Source organism: Anopheles coluzzii, chromosome 2, assembly GCF_943734685.1.
Source record: "Anopheles coluzzii chromosome 2, AcolN3, whole genome shotgun sequence".
Classification (NCBI taxonomy): Eukaryota; Metazoa; Arthropoda; class Insecta; order Diptera; family Culicidae; genus Anopheles; species Anopheles coluzzii.
This window is the reverse complement of record NC_064670.1, coordinates 107,841,145-107,864,621: the sequence shown is the minus strand read 5'-3', so window position 1 is coordinate 107,864,621 and position 23,477 is coordinate 107,841,145. Positions and strand designations below refer to the sequence as shown.

Below are 23,477 nucleotides of genomic sequence, written 5' to 3'. Positions count from 1 at the left end.
CAAACCTTCGATCCTCACTCACTTTCCCATGCCATGTTGTTTTCAGCAATTTGTAAAACACTTTTCCCACACTTTTCTGAACTTCATTCATTCTGATTGCGTTTTGCGGTCGTGGATCATCGTTTGGCCCCATAAATGTGTTGTGATTTGGAGGTTGCTATCATACCAAGCAGCGGAAAGGTAGCGGTACGATGCTGTTGTACACGAATGACCACTTTTATGATTTTGCATAACCGGAAAACCCACCATAAAGGTATCGATTGCTGCCGAATAGTTCCCTCTCTCTCTTGCTCGCGTGAGCATAATCCTTGCCCGTTCGGTTGGACCCACAGTTTGATGCACAGTCAATAACTGAATAATTGATAGAGACGAACTCAAACACGAAAACCAATTCATTCCTCGGCACAATCAAACACACACACACGCAGTCAAACGCTCAAGCCGAACGAACAGTTCCGGGAGTTCGTTGACACGCCCGGCAATCGTGGTTAAAGTGTTCAAGCGGGTTGGCGTACGTTGAAATGCCCAACCACTGGAAGTGGCGCCATTTGAAGAAGGGCACTTCTTTAGTGAAACAGTGCTCAATACACTTACTTCACAAGCAAATACCAGCCATTCGGCCCATACATTGAAGCTAATTGATTGGTAACTTAGAGCGAGAGAACAACCAGTTTTATGATGCATAAAGTAGTTCTGTGTTTCCCTTTCGATGGACCTTGTTTTGTTATTGCTCCTTATATTCCCTTTTACAGACTCAAAACTGTTGACATAAAGTCTACAACATAAAACCATGCTGCACCATGTGCTGCACACATGAATTGATGCGTGCCGGGACGCGCAAGAGCGCAACACTAAGCACTTCCCGCACGCACGCTGTTTGTCGCGCAAAACCACGTGCCACGTGTTAGTTCTTCCCGGCATTACCGGAAACCGGGGATGGGTTTTGAATGAATGAATAGCGATTAAACTGGCTACAGTAGCTCGTTATAATGAAACGTTCTGTGCATTGATGCTACTATTGTTTTGCAGCAGAACTTTAAAATAGAACCAAATCCACGTTCCCCACTTGCAATAACATTCTAAAAATAATCCTTCCCATGTAGATTCCACTTCGGATTCCTCCTCACTATTTGTACTTCTCCTCAGTATCAGTGTTATGATCCTTCTGACGGTGCATTCCCCCCAACCAACGGGTGGCACTAAAAATGGGCGATCGCGCACCCGGTGATGGGTGATAAATCATAATGCGAGTGTAAAACAAATAACAACCCGAGTTCGTTTGCTCGTGGTTCTGTCGTTCCTGTGCCATTCTTTTGCAGCTGTCATTTGTCCACACTTCAAGCTGCGGTTCGTCCGGGCTGTTTGTGTCTCCCGGGCGTTGACGAGAAATTTGCTTCGATTGTGCAAAGTTTGAATAACTTGCAGTGTTTTTATATGTTTTTAGTTCTTTAAAATCTCTAGAACTTTTCTATTCCAGAAGTTGTGTGATAAAAAAGAAAGAATATCTTCAACAAAAACATCCCCCAATACCTCACATACAACCAAATCTCGCCCTGTAATGGTGCTAGTCACTTTTATGACATCTCCTCGCACGAAGATCCTTTGATTTATGCTCCAGAAAGCATCTCCGGCAAAAAAACGAGGCAATAAATTAATATCGATGCTTTCGAAACCGTATTTAGCTGCCATTCCTACGTCTCTCGTGCCGAGTCTGTGCTGTGCATACGATTTTGAAGTAGAGCTGATGCTTGTTTTTCATGCCCATTCTTTTATTCTTTTTTGGAAGGAGCACTGAAGGAGGGATCGAATCCACCGTAAATGGTGACCAATGGTTTGATTTTTACGAGCATATCATCACTGGCCCGGGTAGCCGGTTTTTTTTTTAAGGAAAGTTTTAGTACAACTTCGAAGCAAGAGCTTAAAGTTATAAAGTCGTAAAAATCAAACCGACCGGTCAACGCGGACGTTCGTCTGACGGATGGCATGTTAAAAGTTTGCGCTGGAAGTTGTCAGTCAAGCCACTTGCCATTGTTTTTGCTACTTAAATCTTTTATGTGGGGTCACGCAGGAATTGGGAGTAGAATTAAAAGAATTTATTATTCTTGCGTGGATTTATCACACCGATGACTAGAGATCAATGATTAGGGCAAAAGTTTTAAAAGATAAATTAGATAAAGGATGCATTCAGCTATACCGCAAATCAGAAATGATGTCATAGTGGAGGGCGTCAAATCCAGTTCGAGCAATGAAATAACATGCTCAGCAGAGCGTAATCCAATGTGTGTGTGTGGTTGCAAATGTTGAGTCAACAAACCATAAAACATTGAAATTGAATTTTCTCCACCCACACACACACCAAGCGGAAGCAAGTCAAAGGAAGGTGTGAACTGTCCACACAGTGTGGCTCAAACGACGTCGTCGATAAACCCTCGGCGCTGTGTGTCGTAATTCCGGTTCGCTCGTAATCGTTTCGGTGCGAAGGATAAAAAGCAAAGAACGATAAAAAAAACATCCCAACCAGGACTGGACAAGGAAAGATGATCCCCGGACAGCCGGGTGGACACTCGGACACACGGGTGCAAATCGAATCGGATCGAATTGCACACTGATTTTCGATTTCTAAGCATTTATCTTATTTAACGATTCACATGTTACCGACTCTGTGTCTGTATTTTATTCATTCCGAGACAGAGAGAGATATGGATTTGGCAGCAGCCTGTCCTAGCAACTAAATCCAGCAAGACATTGCGAGAAGCAACGAGGGGACACAAAATAAAAGTAAAACCCCTGAGCATTCCCTCGAGGCAAATTCAGAGGCTTCAGAGAGGCCCGGACATGAAACACCGCTGGCCGTCCGCACTTTGGGCAATCATATATCTTTAATAGATTTGATCTAATAAAGTACGGAGCGCTAGGAAACTGCCCGAAGGAACGTGGGGGAAACAGGGAAGCGCAAAACACCCAAACCCTACCGTGGTGCGGCCGACGATAAGGGTCACCACGTGGTAAATCTCGGTGTTTACGACCGAGGCACGCGAACGGGAAGCGTTCGTACGAGGCCAGGGGAAAAATTTGCACTCACTGAAATCGTTTGGCGTGGTTCCCCTTGGAAGGAAGAATTTTTCTTTTTAGCTGCTGTGAGGAAACAGGCACGCCACGTTGCGCAAACTCTTGCAGCAATAGAAGAAGCGAGAGGCACGTTATCCTGTTCGAGGCGCTACGGCGTGCCTTGCGTGCTGATCCCTTGCGCTACTTCGTTTCGTCGGGGATTTTGGGCCGAAGACGGAGCACGGCGTCGGGTCGAGCAATATTTCAAGCGCAATAAGAGGCCACCTTTCAGCGGTAAGGCTTTTGCTGCCGCCTTACTACACAGCTGGGCAGCTGAAGCCGGCGTGGTTTCGCCGAATATCCGAAGGCATCTCTTACCTCCCTGGCTTACCTTCCCTTACAACCCCTTGGTGGCCCCTTGGTTTGGGATTGTTTGATTGAGATTTTGACACCCGGGCACACATCGGAGATGTCGCCTGCAATAGGCGAGGAGAAGCTGGGAAGGCACGCACGCGAGGTACGGCTTTATTGGCGTTTGGGTTTCTGTGCGCAAAGGCGACGCTGGCGTACGCAATAGGGAGCACCAATAGGGCAGAGAATGGGATCAAAACAACAAAGAGAAGGAAAATCCTCATCTGCAAACGAGATGCGTTGTTTGTGCGCCATTTGTTCGAAGATAAATTGCCACCGAGTAGTGGAATCTTAGGGTTCTTTTTTTCTGAAACACGAAACACTTTTAGGAGTGTCTTATACAACGGGGTTTGCTTACTTCAACAAATTTTGTAGAGTTTTTGGAATCTTTAAAAAAAAAAGACAACAATTACTCACCTCTATTTGCACAAACTATCAGCAGGAGCAGCCTCCAGTTTCAGGGTGTGTCGAATCAACTTCCCCCGAAACTGCTGCCCAGAACGCGAACTGCCGAGTAACATTCTAATAATTTGTTCAAACAAAATCCTACAACACGCGGTCACGAACATCGCAAGGCCCTTTGCCTCTTCGCCTCTTTCTCCCCTGTGTGTGTGTTTTGCCTTCCCAACCTTCTCACGGCCTGCGTACTGCTGAGTCTGGGGGACGGAAATTAGAATAATAGAATAATGGAAGCTTTCCGAAAAACCTGCGTCGTGCTCAAGAAATCACTCAACCGGTTGTCAGCGTTACGCCACGGTGACTCGACGTGAGGAGATGTTCATGTGTGTGTTTGTGTGGCAATGATGAACACGTAGTACACCCGGTTAGACGCGGTCTTAGCACGAACCAACTCGCGGACACATTGGCTTTAGGGTGTAGGGAGATTTCTTTCCGGGAGCGACAGGAAGCAACGCTAAGGAACATCGTTGTAGGGTATTGTTATTGAAAGCGGAAGAACACAAACTTTAAAGCCATCGGTGCGATATGCTGGGTTCTTGAAGTATTGAAAGGCGTTTGCATGAGTGTGTTTGTGACTTCAAGATAGTTGAAAGGTTGAAGATGAGAATAGAATAAGGTCTGCGATGTTATAATTCAAGTTTTCTTTAACAAGTATGTAGTCTTTCTTCTTCTCTACTAGGTAAGATCACTTTGAGACACTTTGTAAATTCCACATCAAGTTATAATTCAATGTTTTACCTCAACTTTTCTCCATATAATCATAAGAGGATTAATACGACCATCAAAAGATCAAAACATATATACTGGGATTAGAAGATAGTAAAAAGAAATACTCTATCTAAACAAACCCCTAAACAGAAGAAGCAAGCAGAAAAAACAACACATGTAAGAACACCGGTACCCAAAAAGGTACCGAAAAACACGATAAACATGTATGGTAACAATAGGAGCGATAAAGGAAAAGCCCGCACGCCCGGCAACGTGAAAACAAAACCGAAACAACCGATGAAGGAAAAAAACACAGACAAGATAGAACCAACACTTCCAAAACCCAAACAAGAACACACAAATCGTTCCGTTTTCCTCTGTGTTTGAAAATTATTGCTCCTCCAGTCATAAAGTAGCTTGGAGGAATAAATAGAAAACTACAACACACAGGAACAGTTGCTAATGGAACAGAGCAGGAGAGTGAATCGATGGGCCGGAAGTAAGAAGGAGACGGGGAATATTGTGTGCTCTAGCTAGCGGGTGGACGTTGTGAAGGGATCCTTTTTTTTTTTGGCCAGCTCTATTTCGGTTCCTATTTCGGGGCTGGCACCTGTCCTCCCGTGCCGGCGTGGCGTACAGCGGCGAACTATAGGGCGTCTAATACAGGGCCTGGCGCTAGAAGGCAGCGCAGGCGTTCGCAGGGGTGAATATAAATGAGGAAGTGGAAAATAATATGAACGACCCCGAGGGGTTGGCGGTGCTGTTCCGCTGTTCCATTCCCTGCTCTGTCACTTGATATCGTTCTCGTTGGTTCGTTCGTTCGTTCGGTCGGCACAGTGCATGCTCGATTTCGCTCACCTTTTTGCACCGCATCTCGGTTGCTGTCTGCGGCCTCGTTTTCGTCTATTGTTTTTTGCGACACGCTGTGATAACTTCTAACACTAAAGGTTGCCTCAATGGCTGTTCTTCTGTTCTCACCGTGCAGCAAGAATAAGATGTATGTAGGAGAAGGTAAAAAAGTAGTCACCAAAATACGCTATTTTTCACGTTTCTACTTCATCATTTTGTTGCTTTGTTGCTCATCATGATCAGAGTTCCTATTTCTTTACAAACTCGCCATGAAACTGTGTGTGTTGTTTTTACTCTACTGGCACTTTGTTCCGTTCTTAATGCCTCTTTTTGATCACTTTGTGCAACTCTCCCTTCGAGCCGTACGCGCGGTTCGCTTTAGGCCGTTAGATGTTGTTGCTCTGAATTTTCCTTCTGCGTCCACTTGTCGTCGTTGACGGACTTTTCTTTGCGGAAATTGCTTTACCGAGCTAGATAGAGAAAAAAAGAACAGAAAGCGCCGTTAGCCGCTAGTCGCATGCTTCTAATGTTTCTGTGTGTGTGTGTGTGTGTGTGTGTACGTGCGTTTTTCCTTCTTACCACTTCCGCACCGGACACCGTTTCCCACAACGGCACAGCGACAGTTCCTGTCTCGCTTGTTTTGTTTTCCCATTTTTCCCCCCTGGATGTTCAACTTTTTGAAAGAGAGAGAGACTATAGAGCGTTTTGCTTCTTTTATGCTTCTTAATGTTTTGTTTTTCCGCCCGAGAACTGCTCAAAAGAAGCTGCTTGGTACTCGAAGCATGGCCGGCTGTGCCTTTAGGCTCCATTCACCGAGCGCATAAACACTAAGGCATTAGGCAAAATGAGGTTTAGAGCTTCCGTAAATGATGGCTTTAAATCGGTACTCTGGCCATGTTGCCATTCTTTCATAGGCTTTGTGGTGGTCCTAATTTGAGACCTCTTATATGACATTAAATAAACCATCTTATCGCCATTTCAAGCTGTACTGCATCCGAAAGCACTCGCAAAGTGCATTCACGCAGTTACGATTGTGGTCACCAATTACTGTGCCTTATCAGTTTAATTTTGAGTTTGGGAGCTGCCCTGCTGAGCAATGCTTGCCCTATCTTATCTGCCCGTCACTCTGGCATGCAAATCGGAAATCTAATCTAATCTCCCATCACTCCGATTCGAACCGGCACACACACAAACACATCACACAACACACCCGTGGCTTCGTGACTGATCATTATGTCCGAAGTTATTATTATTGTTATGACCAAGCCGAACGGTTGACCGCGGACAAGCCGTTCGAGCTTGATTTCCTGTCGAACCGCGGCCTATACCGCTGCCCAAAGACACACAAACACATTCACCGACACACACGCGTATTGGCGCACAAAGAGCACCATCTCAGCGTGACAGTAAAATCTTTCCCATGGGCGGTAAAAATTTATTTATTAAGTTAATCCCAAATTTATGCTCTCACAGTTTTCGGGCTCTCCAAGGTCTTAGGTCCCTTTGGTGGGTGCCGGGGGGGTCCGGAGAAGGCACCGGGACATGTCGAAGCGATCGACAGTACGGGTGTGTGTGGCACTGACTGCTGTGGAATGGGAAATGGCACGGGAAATCAGTTTTTTGGTGACCATCACCCCAATAAGCCCCACGGGCAGGAGCATAAATAAATATACCGATTACTGACTGGCCTTCGGCCAAGGGTGGTGAGGAAGGGAAACGTGAAACGTTTTTGGGCTTGAAAGGAGCTTTTGGTTGGCGTGTGTGTTTCTTTTTACGTATCCGCGGGCATTGAAAAGAACTTCAAGTTTCATCAATTTTTCGTTCTTTTTTATAGTTTTTTAATGTCTTTTTATTCGTTTTATGGAATTGCTGTGTCTTTTTCGATTCCTACTTGATATTTATAATTAAAAAAACCTTTTTATTTGATTTCCGTTAAGCTTCACTTAAAAGAATACCTCTTGAAATAGTTATATCATCTTCCGCATTACTTCATTCGTAAGTTTTTTTACGTATGTTTTATGTCTTTTCTACCAGTTTTTGTTTGTTTTGCTACTTTATTTTAAAAGTGGTGTTTTTTTCTTCATTTACAAATTATCTTTCAACTTTCTTATCCTTTTATATTGATATTTGGTGTACACTACAATACTAATTACTTACTTCCAACATCAAGCACATGTACATCCTCCAATCTCCCATCACACGTGTTGATTTGCTCGTGTTGCTGTTTGTTCATGCAATGTGTTTTCATATTTTTGTCCCCCTACCCTTAGTTACCCTACCCCTAGTTCTGTATTTTCTTCTTCCTTTTTCTGCCTCCTTCCATATGCCACCCAATATTATTCTCATGTTCTTCTCCTCTTCCGTGTTTTTACCCAAAACATCTTTCCAACTTGCTGAAACCGGGTGTCTCCGCCTTGCACAATCCCCTCATTTTGCAAGACTTTTATTGGTCCGAGCCTGGCCGATTAATTAATGAGCGGTCGGGCCGAACCTCGTTGCCCCATGGAAGGGTCTGTCTCCTTTCCAAACCCCAGCCCAGGGGGAAGCATTAAGTTACGAAACCGAACGAGAACGAGCGGCCCCAAAAAAGCCGAAAAATCGAACGCGGGACCGAGAGCGGACAGAAAACAAAAATACAGAAGCACACCCCGGGTGGATCGATGTTTGGCACTGTGTTTGGTGCTGCCTGCTGTCTAATTTAAACAAATTTATGGATGGATTCACTCTGCTCAAATCGCGCTTCACCTTCACCTCGCGCTTCGCCTTTGCCGCAAAGAGTGTAAGCGCGATGGAGCGCGGTGGTTCGTTCGATTGCATTTTTGTTGGAACAATTTCCGATATCGCCGACGACGCCGTGTCCGTGGATAAGCAGCTATTTGTTTCGATTACCGTGTTTGCGCGGGGGAAGGGTTGAATTAAACCAATGGAACAAAAAAAGGTAGTAAGTACCACCGTATGCATGAAATGGTTTTTGCCTCTTTTTTCTCTACTCTTTTCTCGTTCTCGCTGTCCGCGCCACGGCGTGGAATGTACGTTTCACTTGTTTACGTTAGGCGTTTCTTGTGCGGTGTGAAGTGGTTCGCTCTACATGATAAACGAAACTTTAGATGAGGTTGATGAAGCAGCAACGGCAACACCTTATGATGCAGTGAGGATTGTGTAAACAGATAATTTAATCATCTTTCAAATCCCATGACTCATCACGGATCCATTTTCGAGCCCCGAGTTATAACGCCGTCGATCGTTTCGGGTTTTGGCTGGGAGGCGTGAGAAATATAATTTGGTAGAATGCTAATGAAAATGGATTATAGAGAGCAAAAGGGTTTTTTGGCCTTTTCGTTTCGTTCCTTATAACCCCCTACAGGTGCCGAAATGAAAGGTTGAAACAGATGAGATAATTTATTGTTCTAATTAATTAGCTTAGGCTTGCTGAAAATTGATTCTTTTCTGCTGCTTTTAAGCTTTGATTTTATGCAACAAAAGTAATTAAAATATTTGTAAAAAAATGAACAACTTTTGGTAGCTTTTCCTCATGCTAGTTCCAGATTTTTCCAATTTTAATCCAATGCTTATTCATTGCCTACAAATTGCGCTACGCGTACGTACGTAAATGTGTGCCATGTGGCGGAAAAGCTCCCTTGGTTCTCCCGCATTTCCGCCACGCACTGGTGTGGCCACCGTTGTATGATGCGCCGGCGTGAACCACCATACCCACCATAATGGGACAATTATTTTGTCATTTCGTACGTAAAGCCGTCCCGCGTGCGGGAGGCACAGGCAGTGCAGGAGGAGAGGAGAAAGCCATTGTACTACTACTACTGAACGGACGGATTTGGCACGGTTTTGCCTAGCCCTAGTTCTGCTTGGATGCGTTTAAGCCCGGTCCCGGTGGCGTGGCGGGCAGCTTGTGTGAGCTTGCACGTTTTCTGTGGCGCTCTTTTGCCCGTTTCGAAATTTAATGCCATTGCAGTGTATAATTTAATGGCTAAATAGGCACAAAAAGTGTACATGTTTTGCTAAAAGCTAAGTTTTAATTCTTGTGTGAGAACCACTTCTCGACTGATATTTCATAACCTTAAATTGGAAAAACAAATCTTAAACTTCATTCTGATACTTTATTACCGCATTTCGACACAACACACTCGTACAGAAATATTTTTTTGGCAGAAATGTATACCAAAACATGCTCCGTTTTCCCGTACCCAACGTGGGCCCCTTTTGTTAATCTTCACTTCACTCTGATTCCGGGCTTCCGGTTCCGTTCTTTTGCGCCCAAAAAACCGAAACACCGATAAAGTTCTGTACCAGACTCTGGGCACTGTTTTGGACAGCTTTTGCTCTCCCTCTCCCTCTGTCTCTCTCTCCCCCCCCCCCCCTCTCTCTCTCTCTCTCTCTCTCTCTCTCTCTCTCTCTCTCTCTCTCTCTCTCTCTCTCTCTCTCTCTCTCTCTCGATGCTCGGTGAAAACTCGAGATGTGGCAAAAAAAGGTTTTTCACCGTTCTCCGTTTCCCTCTGGTAGTTGGAAAGAAACAAAATCAGACGTTGAATAATGGCTGGCAAAGGGGTTGGTTTTTTGTGTGTGCCGGTATACAGCGTACAAGCAGTGAAAAGCGCTTTTGTATGAAAACTTTGAACTTTGGAGGTAGTCATGCCGGCGTGCTTACCGGTGTGACCCCGGGAAAATCCTTCTGGCCCGAGACGTTCCGTTCTGTGGACGGGCCTTTTGCTGTTCACTTGAGATCAAAGTAGAAGCGGAAGTGAAAATGTACGAGCACCGGTCAAGGGGTTGTGATAGGTTCCGGAGCTAAGAACTAAGTCATCAGTAGCTTCTGGTTTGAGGAATATACAAACACAATTTATTATATTTAATATTCAATGATTTGTTTGAGATTTTGCATAAATAATTCAAAGATTTATGTTTTGCAATATATGATTCTGTTTTATCAACATAAGTTTCAACGAATCTATAACTTTAAAGATAAAAATACAACAGAAATTAAAGCAATGTTTAGTTGTTAGAAATAAGGAATAAAAAGGAAAAGTCACATCAGCAGATTGATTATAAATAAATTAAATATAATCAAAACTACAAATCATCACACAACAGACAAGTTATTACCCCATTTCCGGCAAAGACAATAAACAAAAAAAGAAACACTTGCTAGCTATCAAAGCAAGAAGGAAGTACATAAATCCCTCATCCTAAAGCGACAAGAACAAAAGAAGAGTCAATTAAAACACATCAGCCCCAAAGCAACAACAACAACAGCAACCAAAAAAGCACTCCCACTCGGAAAGACAGCGAGTATAAAGTAAACAGAGGAACTACAGAAACCCACCACCGCGCGGCAACCCATCTAATAGGTAGCAGATTAAAGCCAACAGTGCCGTGCGGTGGTGTGATTAATATCACACCTTCCCAGTTGATCGGTTTTGACAGCCACAACACTCTTGGCAACACACTCTGGTGTTGTGATGCTGCGGACAGTAGTAGTATTAGTAGTGGTGGTAGTAGCAGTGGGACAAATAATGCTGGTCGGCTTTAGATTTGTTCAGGTTTGGTATCGCAACGGGGCGACAAAAGCGTAACAGCGAACAGCTTCGATGTGACGTGTGACGCGGGCAAGGTGGTTGTTTGTCAAACGCGCCTCCCCGCCGACCAAGATACGATGGATTTTGGGTGGTGGTGGTCGCGTTGGTGCCGATGATTGAGCTGAGTTTGCCGCTGTCACAACAGAGGAGAACTTGTCCGCCTGGATGATGGGACGGAGCGTGAGAGATTCGGCTGAGAACGGTGGTGGAAAAAAGAAGCAAAACCCGCACAGAAACGATGATTGACTGTCACACTTGTTTCTGTTCTGTTCGGTTTATGTTCAGTGCGGTAGACTTACGCGATCGAAGATGTTGTTCCCTGTTAGATGTTGGATGACGCCGCTGACGTGATAAATACTGAATGAACCGATTGTGATGACGGTTGTATTTTTTTCCCATATAGGGGTTGGGGCTCTCTCTTTCAATGAACGATTTACTGTCACACTGCCACGATCGAGTTGGATCTTGATCGTTGCGGATCGGCGTTTAAATCTATTACTCTGCTCTAATTGATTACAGCTTAATTTCAGCTTGCTATACGACTAATATAACAGTAAATATTTTCTTCGAATGTTGAATTTGTCTAGCCTTCACTCTGTTTACACTCTGCATGCTGACACAGTTCGGGCACGAGATATCTCATTGCAACCCTGAAACACATGACGCATATGTTTTTGCACAAAATGTGTTTGTTTGCATCGGTTGTGACATTTGAGTAAACAAACCAATAAAATGTGTCCCCGCGGGCTAGAATGATTCAAGACCGGTTGAGTACTGGGAAGAAGATCACAGCCACATGCAGTGCAATAAATCCCTTAAATAATAAAATGACTATAAAATAGGTGCGAACACAACTGTTTGTACACCGCAAGCCACTTTTACAACTACATCATGCATGTCACATATTATTCCTTGATTTTATCTCACCTTTAAAGCATGTCGTTCGGGAAGCAAACTAATCGAACAGAAGTAATAGCAGCAGCAGTAATAGCACCAGCCGGACGATCATTCGCCCTTCGGCACCATTTCGCACAAAACAATGCCTACTTAAACCTTACATTTTTCCTTCATACGCTTACGCCCTTGTCTTGTCTTGTCGTTGCAGTTTGCCGATCGTGCATCGTGAAATACCTCGATTGCAACAAGTACTGTCCCCGGTGCAAATCGTACAACAGCAAACCGATTACGGTCGCTAATTTAAGGTAATTATGGGTGACGGGGGCTAACCGGGGGTCTTAAGTATGCTCTTTTTTTGTATCCGTCTCGTTCTTTATCTGGTGGGTTTGCCCTTTCGATAGCACGGTCTGTCGCGGTCAGGGAGAGCGACGAGCGTGGGTAGAATTGAGTTGTTTTTGTACTTACATTGGATAATCTAAATGTTTTATAATAATGTTCAAAATATAAGTTTATTATAATATTCTAATGATATTCCCTTCAACTCATAAAATCATCTGGCAAACACTTTTCTCTAAAATTTAAAGTAAAAAAAGCTATCAACGCTCATTCCCTACTTTGCCAACAATTTTGTCTTCTCTATCCACTACTCACACGGCAAACTTTTCGTCTGGCTGGAAAACCTTTTTTTGTGTGCAACGAATTGTACCTCTAGCCGTCGGGTGGCCCTTGCGCAGTCGCCATCGCACTCGCACATCGTGGGGGCGTTATTGGGTGGAGTACTGTCTCGCCCGCCGTACCGGGGCCATGCTCACGCGAGAGAACATACTTTTCCCCTGTTCGAGTATGCTCGAGGAATGTTGCACACGGGCACGAACGGATTTATTTTGCCATTTTTCATTTCTAAACGATTTTTAATGCATACTTTTCGACCAAAACAAAAAAACACACCGGGAAAATGTTCACTATAATGACAGCTTTCCTTCCCTTTCTTACTCCGTCCATTCCCCACATACAGGCCGGATCGAACATTAAGGGCGCTAGTGTACAAGCTGGTGCCGGGGCTGCACAAGTCCGAAAACCAAAGAATCGTCCAGTTCTATGCATCGATTTCGAGCAACATCGTCTCGTCGGCGGACGATCCGGCCGGGCAGGGCACGTTCCAGCTGCTCGACGATCAAAACTTCTTCTCACCCGACGAACCAATCAGGTGGGTTGTGCTGCTGTGTTGGAAATTTTCCAGCGTAGTTTTTTTTTCATTCCCATGATCGATTTTTAAACACACACTCTCTCGCTCTCTCTCCTTATCGTTTTGCCTAACAGTCTGTCGCTGGAGTACCACTACGATACGCTGGCGGAGCACAATGCGTCCAGCGCACAGCTGCCGATTACCTATCTGCAGTGCCCGGCGGCCGTCACCGTGCACCATCTGTACAAATTCATCCTCACGAAGAACGGGCTGCAGGTCGGCTCGGACAACGTGCGGGTGGAGATTATCTACGAGGAGGAGATACTGCCGCACGACTTTACGCTGATGGATGTGGCGTACTGTTTCGACTACAAGCGGGTAAGTGATCGATTGGAATGTTGTTCCTTATTGCAGTGTTTGTATTATGTGTTTCCCGAAACGGCTTCATTTTCTCGTGCGACTCCATTGGTAGATAGTGTACAAAAAGAGAACAAATTTCACACACTGAGTGATGTTCTGGTGATGGTCGGGAAGCAATTCGTAAGATGTTTGTTTTGGACAACGGTAAAAGAGTTCCATCTGAGAGAACAGACGGTTACAGAGGAAGTTCATCACGAGTTCCCGATAATCAGTGCCAACGACTTCCATGTAGCTCTGTCTAAAATTCCCCAATGCGTGTGTAGATTAAGGGGAAGAAGAGATCAGAATAGCTAAAATACCACACAGAAAAGGACTCAATTTCTTGATGCATATTATACACCAGTTTGCATTAAAAAGTAACGAATATCCAATGCATTTTAACACATCTGCATCTTTCGTCATGCTTCCAAGATGAGAGCTATTTGCATACAGTATGGCTCAATAACATGCCAAGTTGAAGTGACTTGGTGGTCTATTGGATAGCAGCGCTGGCATGTACACGACGAGTCGTGGATTCTAAAGGTTCGATTCTCAACCAGACCATCTCTACTATATGTAGCCAAGGTGTTATTACTTTCAATTGCTTGGTATAAATAGGTCTAGTTACATAATGCTCAATAAAAGGGATTGAAACTTGGCTAATCCCCTGAAGTCCAGAAGGACAAGAATAAAATGGCCATTCAACCCAACCGCTCTATTTCGTTGGAAATATTCGTTTGAAAGGATAAATAAGAGCAATGCTAGAAGAACTATAAAGCTCTTCTTTCTTACAAGTGATGGGGAAGACGAAGTCTTATTAAGGTTATCTTTACGTTAAAGGTATCTTCCTCAAATCATTGGAGAAACTTTTTTCCAATTCTTGATTATGTTTGTAGAAGTCCTGCAGAAACCAGGCACAAACCCCTTTTTTGATATAATTTTCCAGATTACACAGATTTAGAGCCAGCACATTGAACATTTCTCAAAGGCTTCAGGATACAAACTCCAAGACTTTTTTCATGCTTTTCTTGCTACAAGAAATACCTTGCAAGCATTGCCACAAAAACCAAGGTCCGAACGAACGAACGAACAGTGCAAAGGTCCCTGTCCCTTCAATCATCCGCCCCATCAGCCCCATCACTGAACAGGCCGTGAAATTATACCGAGCGTCGAAAAAGTATCGTCCGCACCGTGGCAAACCGAAAGGAAATAAATGCAATTTGGCTCCCGCTCGCTCGCTCACGAATGGTAGTACGCGGCTCGTTTCGCTCTGCTGCGACAAGAGCGTAGGGCAAAAGGGCGACCGTTTCCATGTCTCTGTGTGAATTTACCTTCGTTTTGCAGTGTGTGCCGGTGTATTTCTACCGACACTGTCGCTCTTTCTGTTCGCACTGACGCTCTCGGGCGGATGATAAAGACAGAGCAGCAGCAGCAGCAGCAAGCAAAAAACCGACAACGACAGCCCAAGCGAAAAACCCTCGCAAGCCCCTGGAGGGATTTGGCGGCTGAAGGACTTCAAGTGGCGAATCAACAACGTGCGCTCGGGTGCGTTGATAGGCGCGCGCAAAAAAAGAGATGAGGAAGCAGGGAAGGGCAAGAGACAGAAGCGACCAAATTTCGACCGGCTTGATGCGAAATCGAATCGAGCAGTACAGTGCGCTACGGATTGTGGATGACACTTGCGTGATTTATGGTTTGATAATTGGAATTTGCTGCTAAAATTGAACAGTTCTATCAATGATTAGCAATCTTTGGCTTATCAGATAGGAAAAAAGACCTTCTTTGCACTTTAAAAATGCTCTTTTTTCCACATCAAGCTCGTTGTTTTAACACTAACTTGATGTAGCACACAATTCGCACCGCACTGTACCTCGAGACAGACCATCTCCCGACATCTTCTGGTCGGTAAGTGCGTAAGTGCAAGTGCGAAAACCAAAGGGGGCCGATGAAATGAATGAATGAGTTCCCTCACTCCCCCACCCCGAACAAGCGCGAAACAGCAACAGCAGCAGCCTCAGCAGCCGTGGAAAGCGCGCGAAACGAAAATAATTAATAGTAATTATGCTGAGCGATTGTGCCCTGCGATAGCGCAGCGCCCTGGTTCGAGATTTTCCTTCTGACCTTCTGTCCGTGTACTTCCTCTGCCTCTTCCGCCCTTCCTTTGGGTACAAACTGGGACTGACTTAGGGCTTCGAAGCCACTTGAAGCTGCTGCTGCTGCCTCGCGTAGTTGATAATCATAACGACTGGCGATGATGAGGATCATCAAGATGATGATGATGATGAAGGTTTTTTTGCGTGTGTGTTGGAGCACCAACCAACGATGGTTGGCTGGGAGTAAATGTACTTTTAAACACAGCAGCTTTCGGTACCCGTTTACCGGGAAGCGATGTGTTTTACCGGAATCGTTCCTGGCAGAGTGAGCGGTTACATCCTTCCCATCCTTTGCCATTGCTTCCACCAAATTCTTACACCGGTTGGCCTTTTTACACCGTGCACAAGGACATCAAGATTGAGTTTGTGGTCGCTTGGTACGGGGGAAGGATTATCAGCTACTTTATTGTCGTTTGTCGCAGGGGTGGATTGAAATGTCAACCAGCTTGAAGGTGTGAATTGCTGGGAAGGTGAAGATGGATGCTTGATTTCCGATACCGAGGAGTCATGCTGAAGGCGGACATTTATCTCAAAACCATTAAAAAATGTCCAATGTACTGTTGTTCAACAAATGCATCCTTAATAGGACAATCAACTGGACAGTGACTCACAAAACATTGCCATAAATTCCCTTGTAAATGTGTCCACAGGACCGGATATTGCTTTTTAATTATGTTGTACATTTCATTTCATCCCTCGTAAACGTCTCCATCACGGAAGCATGAAAACAACGCAAAACACATGTGAAAACAGCAACCAAACATGCGCAAAACGGTTACAAACAGTTTGGAGAATTTATTTTTACACCTGGTCGACAGTTTGGCGTCACAATAGCTTTTCTCCCTGTAGCTCACTAACCATGCTGTTTTTTTACCTTTCTCTTCCTCTCTCTCTCTCTTTTATGGGTACACCAACACAGATAGCACCGATGCGGTTTTTCTATCGCATTCTCATACACCCGACCGCAAAGTTGGCACCGACCGCGAGCGCATACCACCATCGCGTCGAGGGACAGGACAAAAATAGCACCAACAGCCGTACCGGTGGTAGCCCCAGCGAACCCGGCCACCCTGACAAGAGTTCCACAGGCAGCGGCAGCAGCACCAGCAGTAGCAGCACTGCCGCTTCCTCCGCCACGCCGGTAAAAACCAACCCATCAGCCAGCAGCGACGGTCAGCTACGGCCAAACAGTAGCAGCAGCAGCAGCAGCGCGATCAAAACGAAAGAGCAGCCGGCTGGTCGCGCCCCGCGGGAAGCGACCGCTAATAATAGTGCCACTGCGAAGGCCGCCGTTAACGGCCATCATCATCGTACCAAATCGTCAACGACGGCGAGCGATGCGAATCGTACCGGTGGCAGTAGCAACGGCACCAAACCCTCCTCTCCGGGCAGCCAGGCAGCCGCGAGCGGTTTGAAGATGGTGCTGATACCTAAGGCCAAACTCGAGCCAACCGCTGGACCGGCGGAGACGAAGCGAAGCCCACCGCCACTGAAGGCAATACAGCAGTCTGGGCCGGCGGTAAACGGTGCCGGTTCGAAGCCACCATCAAAAGAGGGGGCCTCGGCCAATGGCAAAGAGAAGACGAGTTCCGAGGCGGAAAAATCGCCCACCGGCTCCAACTCAGCCCTGAAGTGCTACGTGAACCTGAAAACGCAAACCATCGTTGGTCCGGGATCATCTGCCGAAGGTACTGAAGTGGGCCAAACCACGAAATCTAATGCTCCAGCTGAGATCCCCCGGCTAAAGATTGACCTAAAAGCGAAGTTGAGCATTCCACGGGAAAAGACCCCAGGTTTGAGTCCACCGAGCAGCAGCAGCTCGTCGGCCGCCACATCACCCTCATCCGCCACCAGCTCCGCCGGCAAAAGCCCCGTCTGGCCGATGGGAAAGGAAGAGTACGCGAAAACGATCGGACTAAAGCCGGTGTATGCCGGTAGCGTGCAGGAAGTGGCGCACGAGTCGTCCCCACGCGATGACAGCTCGCACTCGCACCGGAAGCGCAAGAAGGGCAAACACTCCAAGGAGGCGGGCAGCAGTGGCAAGCGTCGCAAGCTGCACGCAGAAATCTCCTCCCAGCACGACGCCAGCCTGAAGATGAAGGTGAAGCTGACGGAGAAACCGCCCAAGCACGAGCGGCTCAAGTCTTCGGGCAATGAGGAGGACGCGTCACCGCAGCCCAAGTCACCGCCCGCGACCGTGCCGGAGCCGGTTCCGAGTCCACCCAAGCCGGCGAAGGTGATTGACATCACAAAGGACGACGATGAGGTAAAGTTTGTGAAGGAGCAGAAGGTGGCAGTGGAGCAGAAGGTTGCAGTGGAGCAGAAGAGTGCTCCCAAGAGTCCGACGGTGAACGTTCCTCCTGTTGTGGGCGCATCCGCGCCATCGAACGCCGCCAAGGATAAGCTGAACGAGATGCGCAACGTGCGCCACAAACCGATGGTGTGCATCCCGAACCTGGACCGTAGCCTTTCGGCCGATCTGCCAAGTGTCGGGTCCACGATGAGCTCGCTGCTGGAGAGTGTTGGGGCGAAGGTGCCCACCATGAAGCCAGCTCCAGCCCTCATTCCAACCTCAACCGCGTCCTCGCAAGGAGTTGCGGGCAAGTCGCAACCTCGCACACCGATGCTGTCCCGCCCAATGCCATCCTGTCCACCGTTGGCCTACCCGCTGGTGAGCTCCCCGGTTACATCCTCTACTACGGGATCAATCCGTACGATGGCAGCAGCTGGAGTGCCTGCGCCACCACCAACACCAACCGCAATTAAGCGTTCCATCAGTACCGACAGCAATGGGACATCAGCAAAGATCCCACGCCTTGAGCAACCTTCCCTGATGGCTCCGGTGACCCTGGTTCCAGCGAAACATTCCGCCCCAATTCAGGCCCCAATGTTCAACTTCGCTAAAGGAGCGAACCGTGCCAAAGCGGCCCAGCAAGCTGCCGGTCTTGCACCTTCAACCCAACACACCGGATCCGACCACATCCCGTACCGCTCCCAAATCAGTGCGTCCTACACGAAGGAGATCCCGTCGACAAAGAAACCCATCCCGAACCTACTCCTTCCACCAGCAACGGTTAGTGTTACGAAGATGTCAGACATTGTGTCCTCTTCGAGCTCGACATCCTCTCCCGCCCACGATGGTGGCCGTCCCGCCGTTGAAATTCTTCGCATTCCACCGAATGCACCGGTCGCCGATAAGCCATCGCTGGCTCCGTTCGTAACGCCCAAAACGAGCAACAAAACGACGCGACCTCCACCAGCCACCATTCCACTGATAAAGATCAAGAAGCCGGCGGGAACTAACGAGCAATCTACGGGAGGTAACTTCAGCCCACCCGGCATGACACCACTCACACCACCGGGAATGCGCCCGAAGCCCCCAGTGAGGACGTCTTCCGAAGGATCACTGTCAGCACCGGGCAGCAACATTCTCGATCTGTCCGGTGGCGCTGCGGCATCTTCCGGTCGACGACTCTCCGACGACGTGATCATTCTCGATCACAGTCCAGTGAAGGGTTCGCGCATGGTTGACCTGAACAGGGGTAAACCGTCGCCCAGTGTTAACTACTCCACACCTGTGAAACGTCTCCCCGAGATGATTAGCTTCCCATCGTCCACGAGTGCCCCCTCAACGATGCTGTCCCAGACTCTGCCGGGTGTGCAGAAGACGCTCGCCCCACTACCGAAGCTTACCGAGATCAATCGCCATCGTAGCTTAACGGTACGGCAACCGAACGCCTCCATACGCAGCATTCCCAATCCATCGGCGCTAGCGTTCCGCGGTACGCAGACCGGCACGGCGACGAGCGTATCAAGCTCTACCCACACTTCCTCCTCCAACTCTTCTTCATCTTCTACTTCGCGGCCGCTAATTTCGGGATTTGTCGCTCCCGGTGGGCAACAAGTCAATCGTACGAACGGTACCGCCAACAACAACACCGCGACATCGATGACATCTTCATCGACAACTGTCAAAAGCAACACGTCGCTTAGCAACGGATCACAGGCGGCAAGAGCGTTGATGGGCATCGGTTCCAGCAATTCCACGCACGCCAAGACCACCAGCAGTAATGGAAACGGCGAGCCTCCGAAACCGTCACCAATCAATGGATCGTCAACTACCAGCAACAACAACAACAACAACAACAAGGTGGCCAACGCGAACACAGGGCTTACCGCGAAGAAGACGATCGAAAAGGTAGCGGCCGTACTGAAGGCGGCTGCTGCTGTAACCGTCGACACACCGGCACCCAGCACCAGCCCGAAGGATGACGGCCGAAGCAAATCGCCAAGAAAGGAAGAATTCACCGCCGCATCGTCCAGTGTGGCCTCAGCATCGACGGCGACTACCACCACCACCGCTGTCGATTCGCTGTCAATGGCAGGGGCGGTAGCGGCTGTAAGTCGTGTCAGTAACAAAACAGCCCACGCCGATAGTATCGTCACGAGTGGCACCGTCACCGCGCCGTCGTCCATTGCAAGCGTGACTGGGGCGTCGGGTGGCAGCTCCAGGAACAGCCCCGCCAGCATAGTGAACGTGGGATAAGAAGGTGCGTAATGAGATGTAGAAAAAGGCGCGATATTGGTGAGTGAGTAGAAGCGGAGATTTGGTTTAGTTTTTGGGGTCAGATTTTCCTGAAGTGAGTGCAGATGTCTTAGGATCAGAGTTCAATGAGTTCTTGCTTGAAGGACATTAAATTAATAGTAATGTTCGTCACATTCTACAATATCTTAAAGCCATACAGCCATATACTTTTTAGAACCCTTTCTCTTACCATTATAATAGCCAGCAGTAACTAGATTGTCTTACGTACAGTACCCATCATGTCACAATTTGCTTAATACCTATACACTTAAAGTCTACAACTTTCTTTTACACGTCGCTCGTAGAGCATTAGTGTCCAGTATAGCCTATAAATTTGTGTAGCGAAGTAGAATACAATACTTATTTCACAAACGTGTATGCCACAGACGGGAGTCCTCCTTTTGGGAGAGCTCCATATAACACCTCCATTATCCCCAAGCGACACTGTGCGAATAGCATCAGTGGCGCATTTTACTACAAACACTAAGAGAAGGATCACTTGCTCAACCAACAACAACAAAAACAAGTAGAGCAGGGAAATTCATTTAAAAGTGATACCAACGGTACCGTACTGTACGGTGGTGTAGCATAAATTGTTGCCAAAGTGAAACCTCCGATAGAACAAAGGAACAACGGCAAACAATGTGTGGAGCGGGTCTGCTAACAACAAGAGCAGCTATCGGAATAGGAGGGAAAAACGTGCTCGCAGAAACGGGAGTAGGTGTTTAATTTGCACCCCCCCACCAAGAGTCGGGTTCGGGTGCAAAGAAGACGATGCTGGCTCTGCCTGCCTTGCATACGTGTAAATATACAACAGCGAAGCGAACGCAGGGAAGCATAATAAACAAACCGCTCCGAGACGCAGCTTAAGGGCGTGTGCATCGTAAAACGAGAGGCCGCGAGAGTGTTTGTGTGTGTGTGCTGCAGCACTACTGGTACTGTTGCAATTTATGTTTATCTCGCGTTTGTCTACCTTTTATTTTGGAGCAATTTGTGTCCCCAGATGTAGAGAAAGTACCCCCATGAAAGGTACATACAATTTTACTGTGAATATTTAATCTACGTATTAAGTGATTGGTTCATTTATTTGTTTTTGTTTTAATGGAAAGTTTTTAAAACTAACCGTTTAGCGGGAAAACAAACAGTACACATTCTGGTAGAATTAATTACACACGCTTATAAAAAAAAGAGCAAAAGAAAAGAGATGAGATAAAATGAAACAGATTAAATGCAAATAGAATAGAGCGAGAGAGAGAGGCAAAAAATAGCGGAATATCTGATTAATGTACGAACAACAACAAAACAACTGAAAAGAAAAACAGATAGAGACAGCATAGAGGCAAAGCAAAAAAAAGCAAATGATATTCAGTGAGAGAAAAGAAAGAAAAGAAACATTAACAACGGCCAACTCGATGGGGAAACACATCATCAGACACTCTAGTTTGATGAACGTTCAAGCCTCCGTTCAGCGACGGCGCGACGCTACGCTGCCGAGTACTGTGCCAAAGATGCGGCCTCCGTGGCGTGGCGTATTTGCGCACGCAGGGGGGGGGGGGAGGAAACGCGGGCAAACATAGATTGATAATTGAAGCAAATGGAAAAATTATTAACCCTTCTCCTTCTCCCCCCTTTCGCCACGGACTGGGCTTGATGCCGCTCCGTTTTCACTTAACCCCGAGCGAGCACCCAGCATCATCATCGTCCTGGTGATTGGTGATATCGAGCCTGGGTGAAAGGCTGGCTAGCCATGAAGGAAGAAGAATTTCATTTATTGTAAATGCATTCTTCAACCTTAACGAACCTGCATAGCTGGCAGTGCTGGGTTCGAATCGGGTCACACGAAACGAGGGAAACGTAACCATTGCGAGTCATGTGTGTCTGAGGAAGAAAATCACTTCTTCAAAGCGAGTGACTTCCTTTCTTCATTTGATTATCGGGAGGGCTACACAGGGGTCCCGTTTTGTGCTGGTGGGCTTAATAAAACCATACTTGTAAATTGGGTGTTAGTGTAGGGGAACACTGGAGGTGATGTTCAGTGTTGGTGCAACATTTAATGTAGATTTCTTTGTAAAATGTTATTATTTGTCGAAAAATACGTTTCATTGGTTTAAATAATATGATTGTTTAATTTATTCTGCACTACATCATAAATACGGGTAAAAGGGAACTCTTAACGGAACAATTCGTTGTGTTTAAGTTGTTTTTAAGTTGTCTTCCTATTGACCGTAATGAGTTAGTTTATGTTTTGCTTTGAAAGTTATAGAAATGTAACAAGTTCATATAAGTTATTATATTTCTTATCCATTCAACACACTACAATATTAGTCAAAACAAAATGGAGGCTAGTGTGCTTGTATTTTAGTGCAATAATATGAATTGAAATCATAAGCTAGGAGGCGATACAGAGCAGGCGAGCAACTATGATAACACAGATATTATGATATTCACTCAGGGTAGGTAGAAACCGTCGGTGGCGACCACCGCCAACCACTATGATGTAGTTGAATGTGAAGCTAAGTAGATGAATAGCAGCAACAGGCTAAAAGAATGGATGATATTCTAGAGAAAAAATCGAGGAAAAAAGGGAGAAGTTTGATGTGTAAATTTGTGAAGCAAAAAGGACAGTGAAGCAGCAAAGGAACGGTCCTTGAATGAAAGGCGTAAGAATGGTAGCAGCAGCAGAATTACCATTATCAAACCATTACAACAATGTAGCAAACAGTGTATATGTGTGTGTTTATATGCGTGTATATGTGTGCAAAACAAATAGTCACAGAACACAGGCACCCCATAGTTAAGGCACCAAGGCACCAACTAATAAACCCTTGTGGTGCCGTGTAGTGTAAAATGTAATCTGACCACTAGCACACCTAGAGACACGGCGCACCTGTACTCACCAAACGTACCAATGTACTGGCGTATATATGAATAATAAACATCAAAAGGAAGATACGATAATCAATATTTAAACGTACATACAGTGTGGGTAGTGGTTTTATTGGTGGACAGGCGCGGGAGCTGCCGTATGAATGAGAATATCACAATTCTGGACTCACTGTAGGGGTGGATGGATGTGCTGCATGTCGTGGATTTTTCCGAAGAGAGCTGGAACTGGTAGGTAATGCACATGACGTTGACGAGACGGGACCGCAACGTTATAGACTGTGCCCATCATCAAATGGTGAATGATA

At 46.4% G+C, this 23,477-nt stretch overlaps 1 protein-coding gene across 2 annotated transcripts in view; it reads left to right on the top strand.

The window, feature by feature from the left end:
- Positions 1-23,260, top strand: part of LOC120948912 (protein suppressor 2 of zeste) — a 52,106-nt gene extending 28,846 nt beyond the window's left edge. For both annotated transcript variants that reach the window (XM_040365768.2, XM_040365767.2), the window contains exons 3-6: positions 12,172-12,268; positions 12,979-13,170; positions 13,284-13,527; positions 16,621-23,260. In XM_040365768.2, the coding sequence (XP_040221702.2) occupies positions 12,172-12,268; positions 12,979-13,170; positions 13,284-13,527; positions 16,621-20,247 (4,160 nt within the window). In that variant the 3' untranslated portion in view covers positions 20,248-23,260. The remainder of the gene's footprint in view (positions 1-12,171; positions 12,269-12,978; positions 13,171-13,283; positions 13,528-16,620) is intronic.
- The last annotated feature ends 217 nt before the right edge of the window (positions 23,261-23,477 follow it).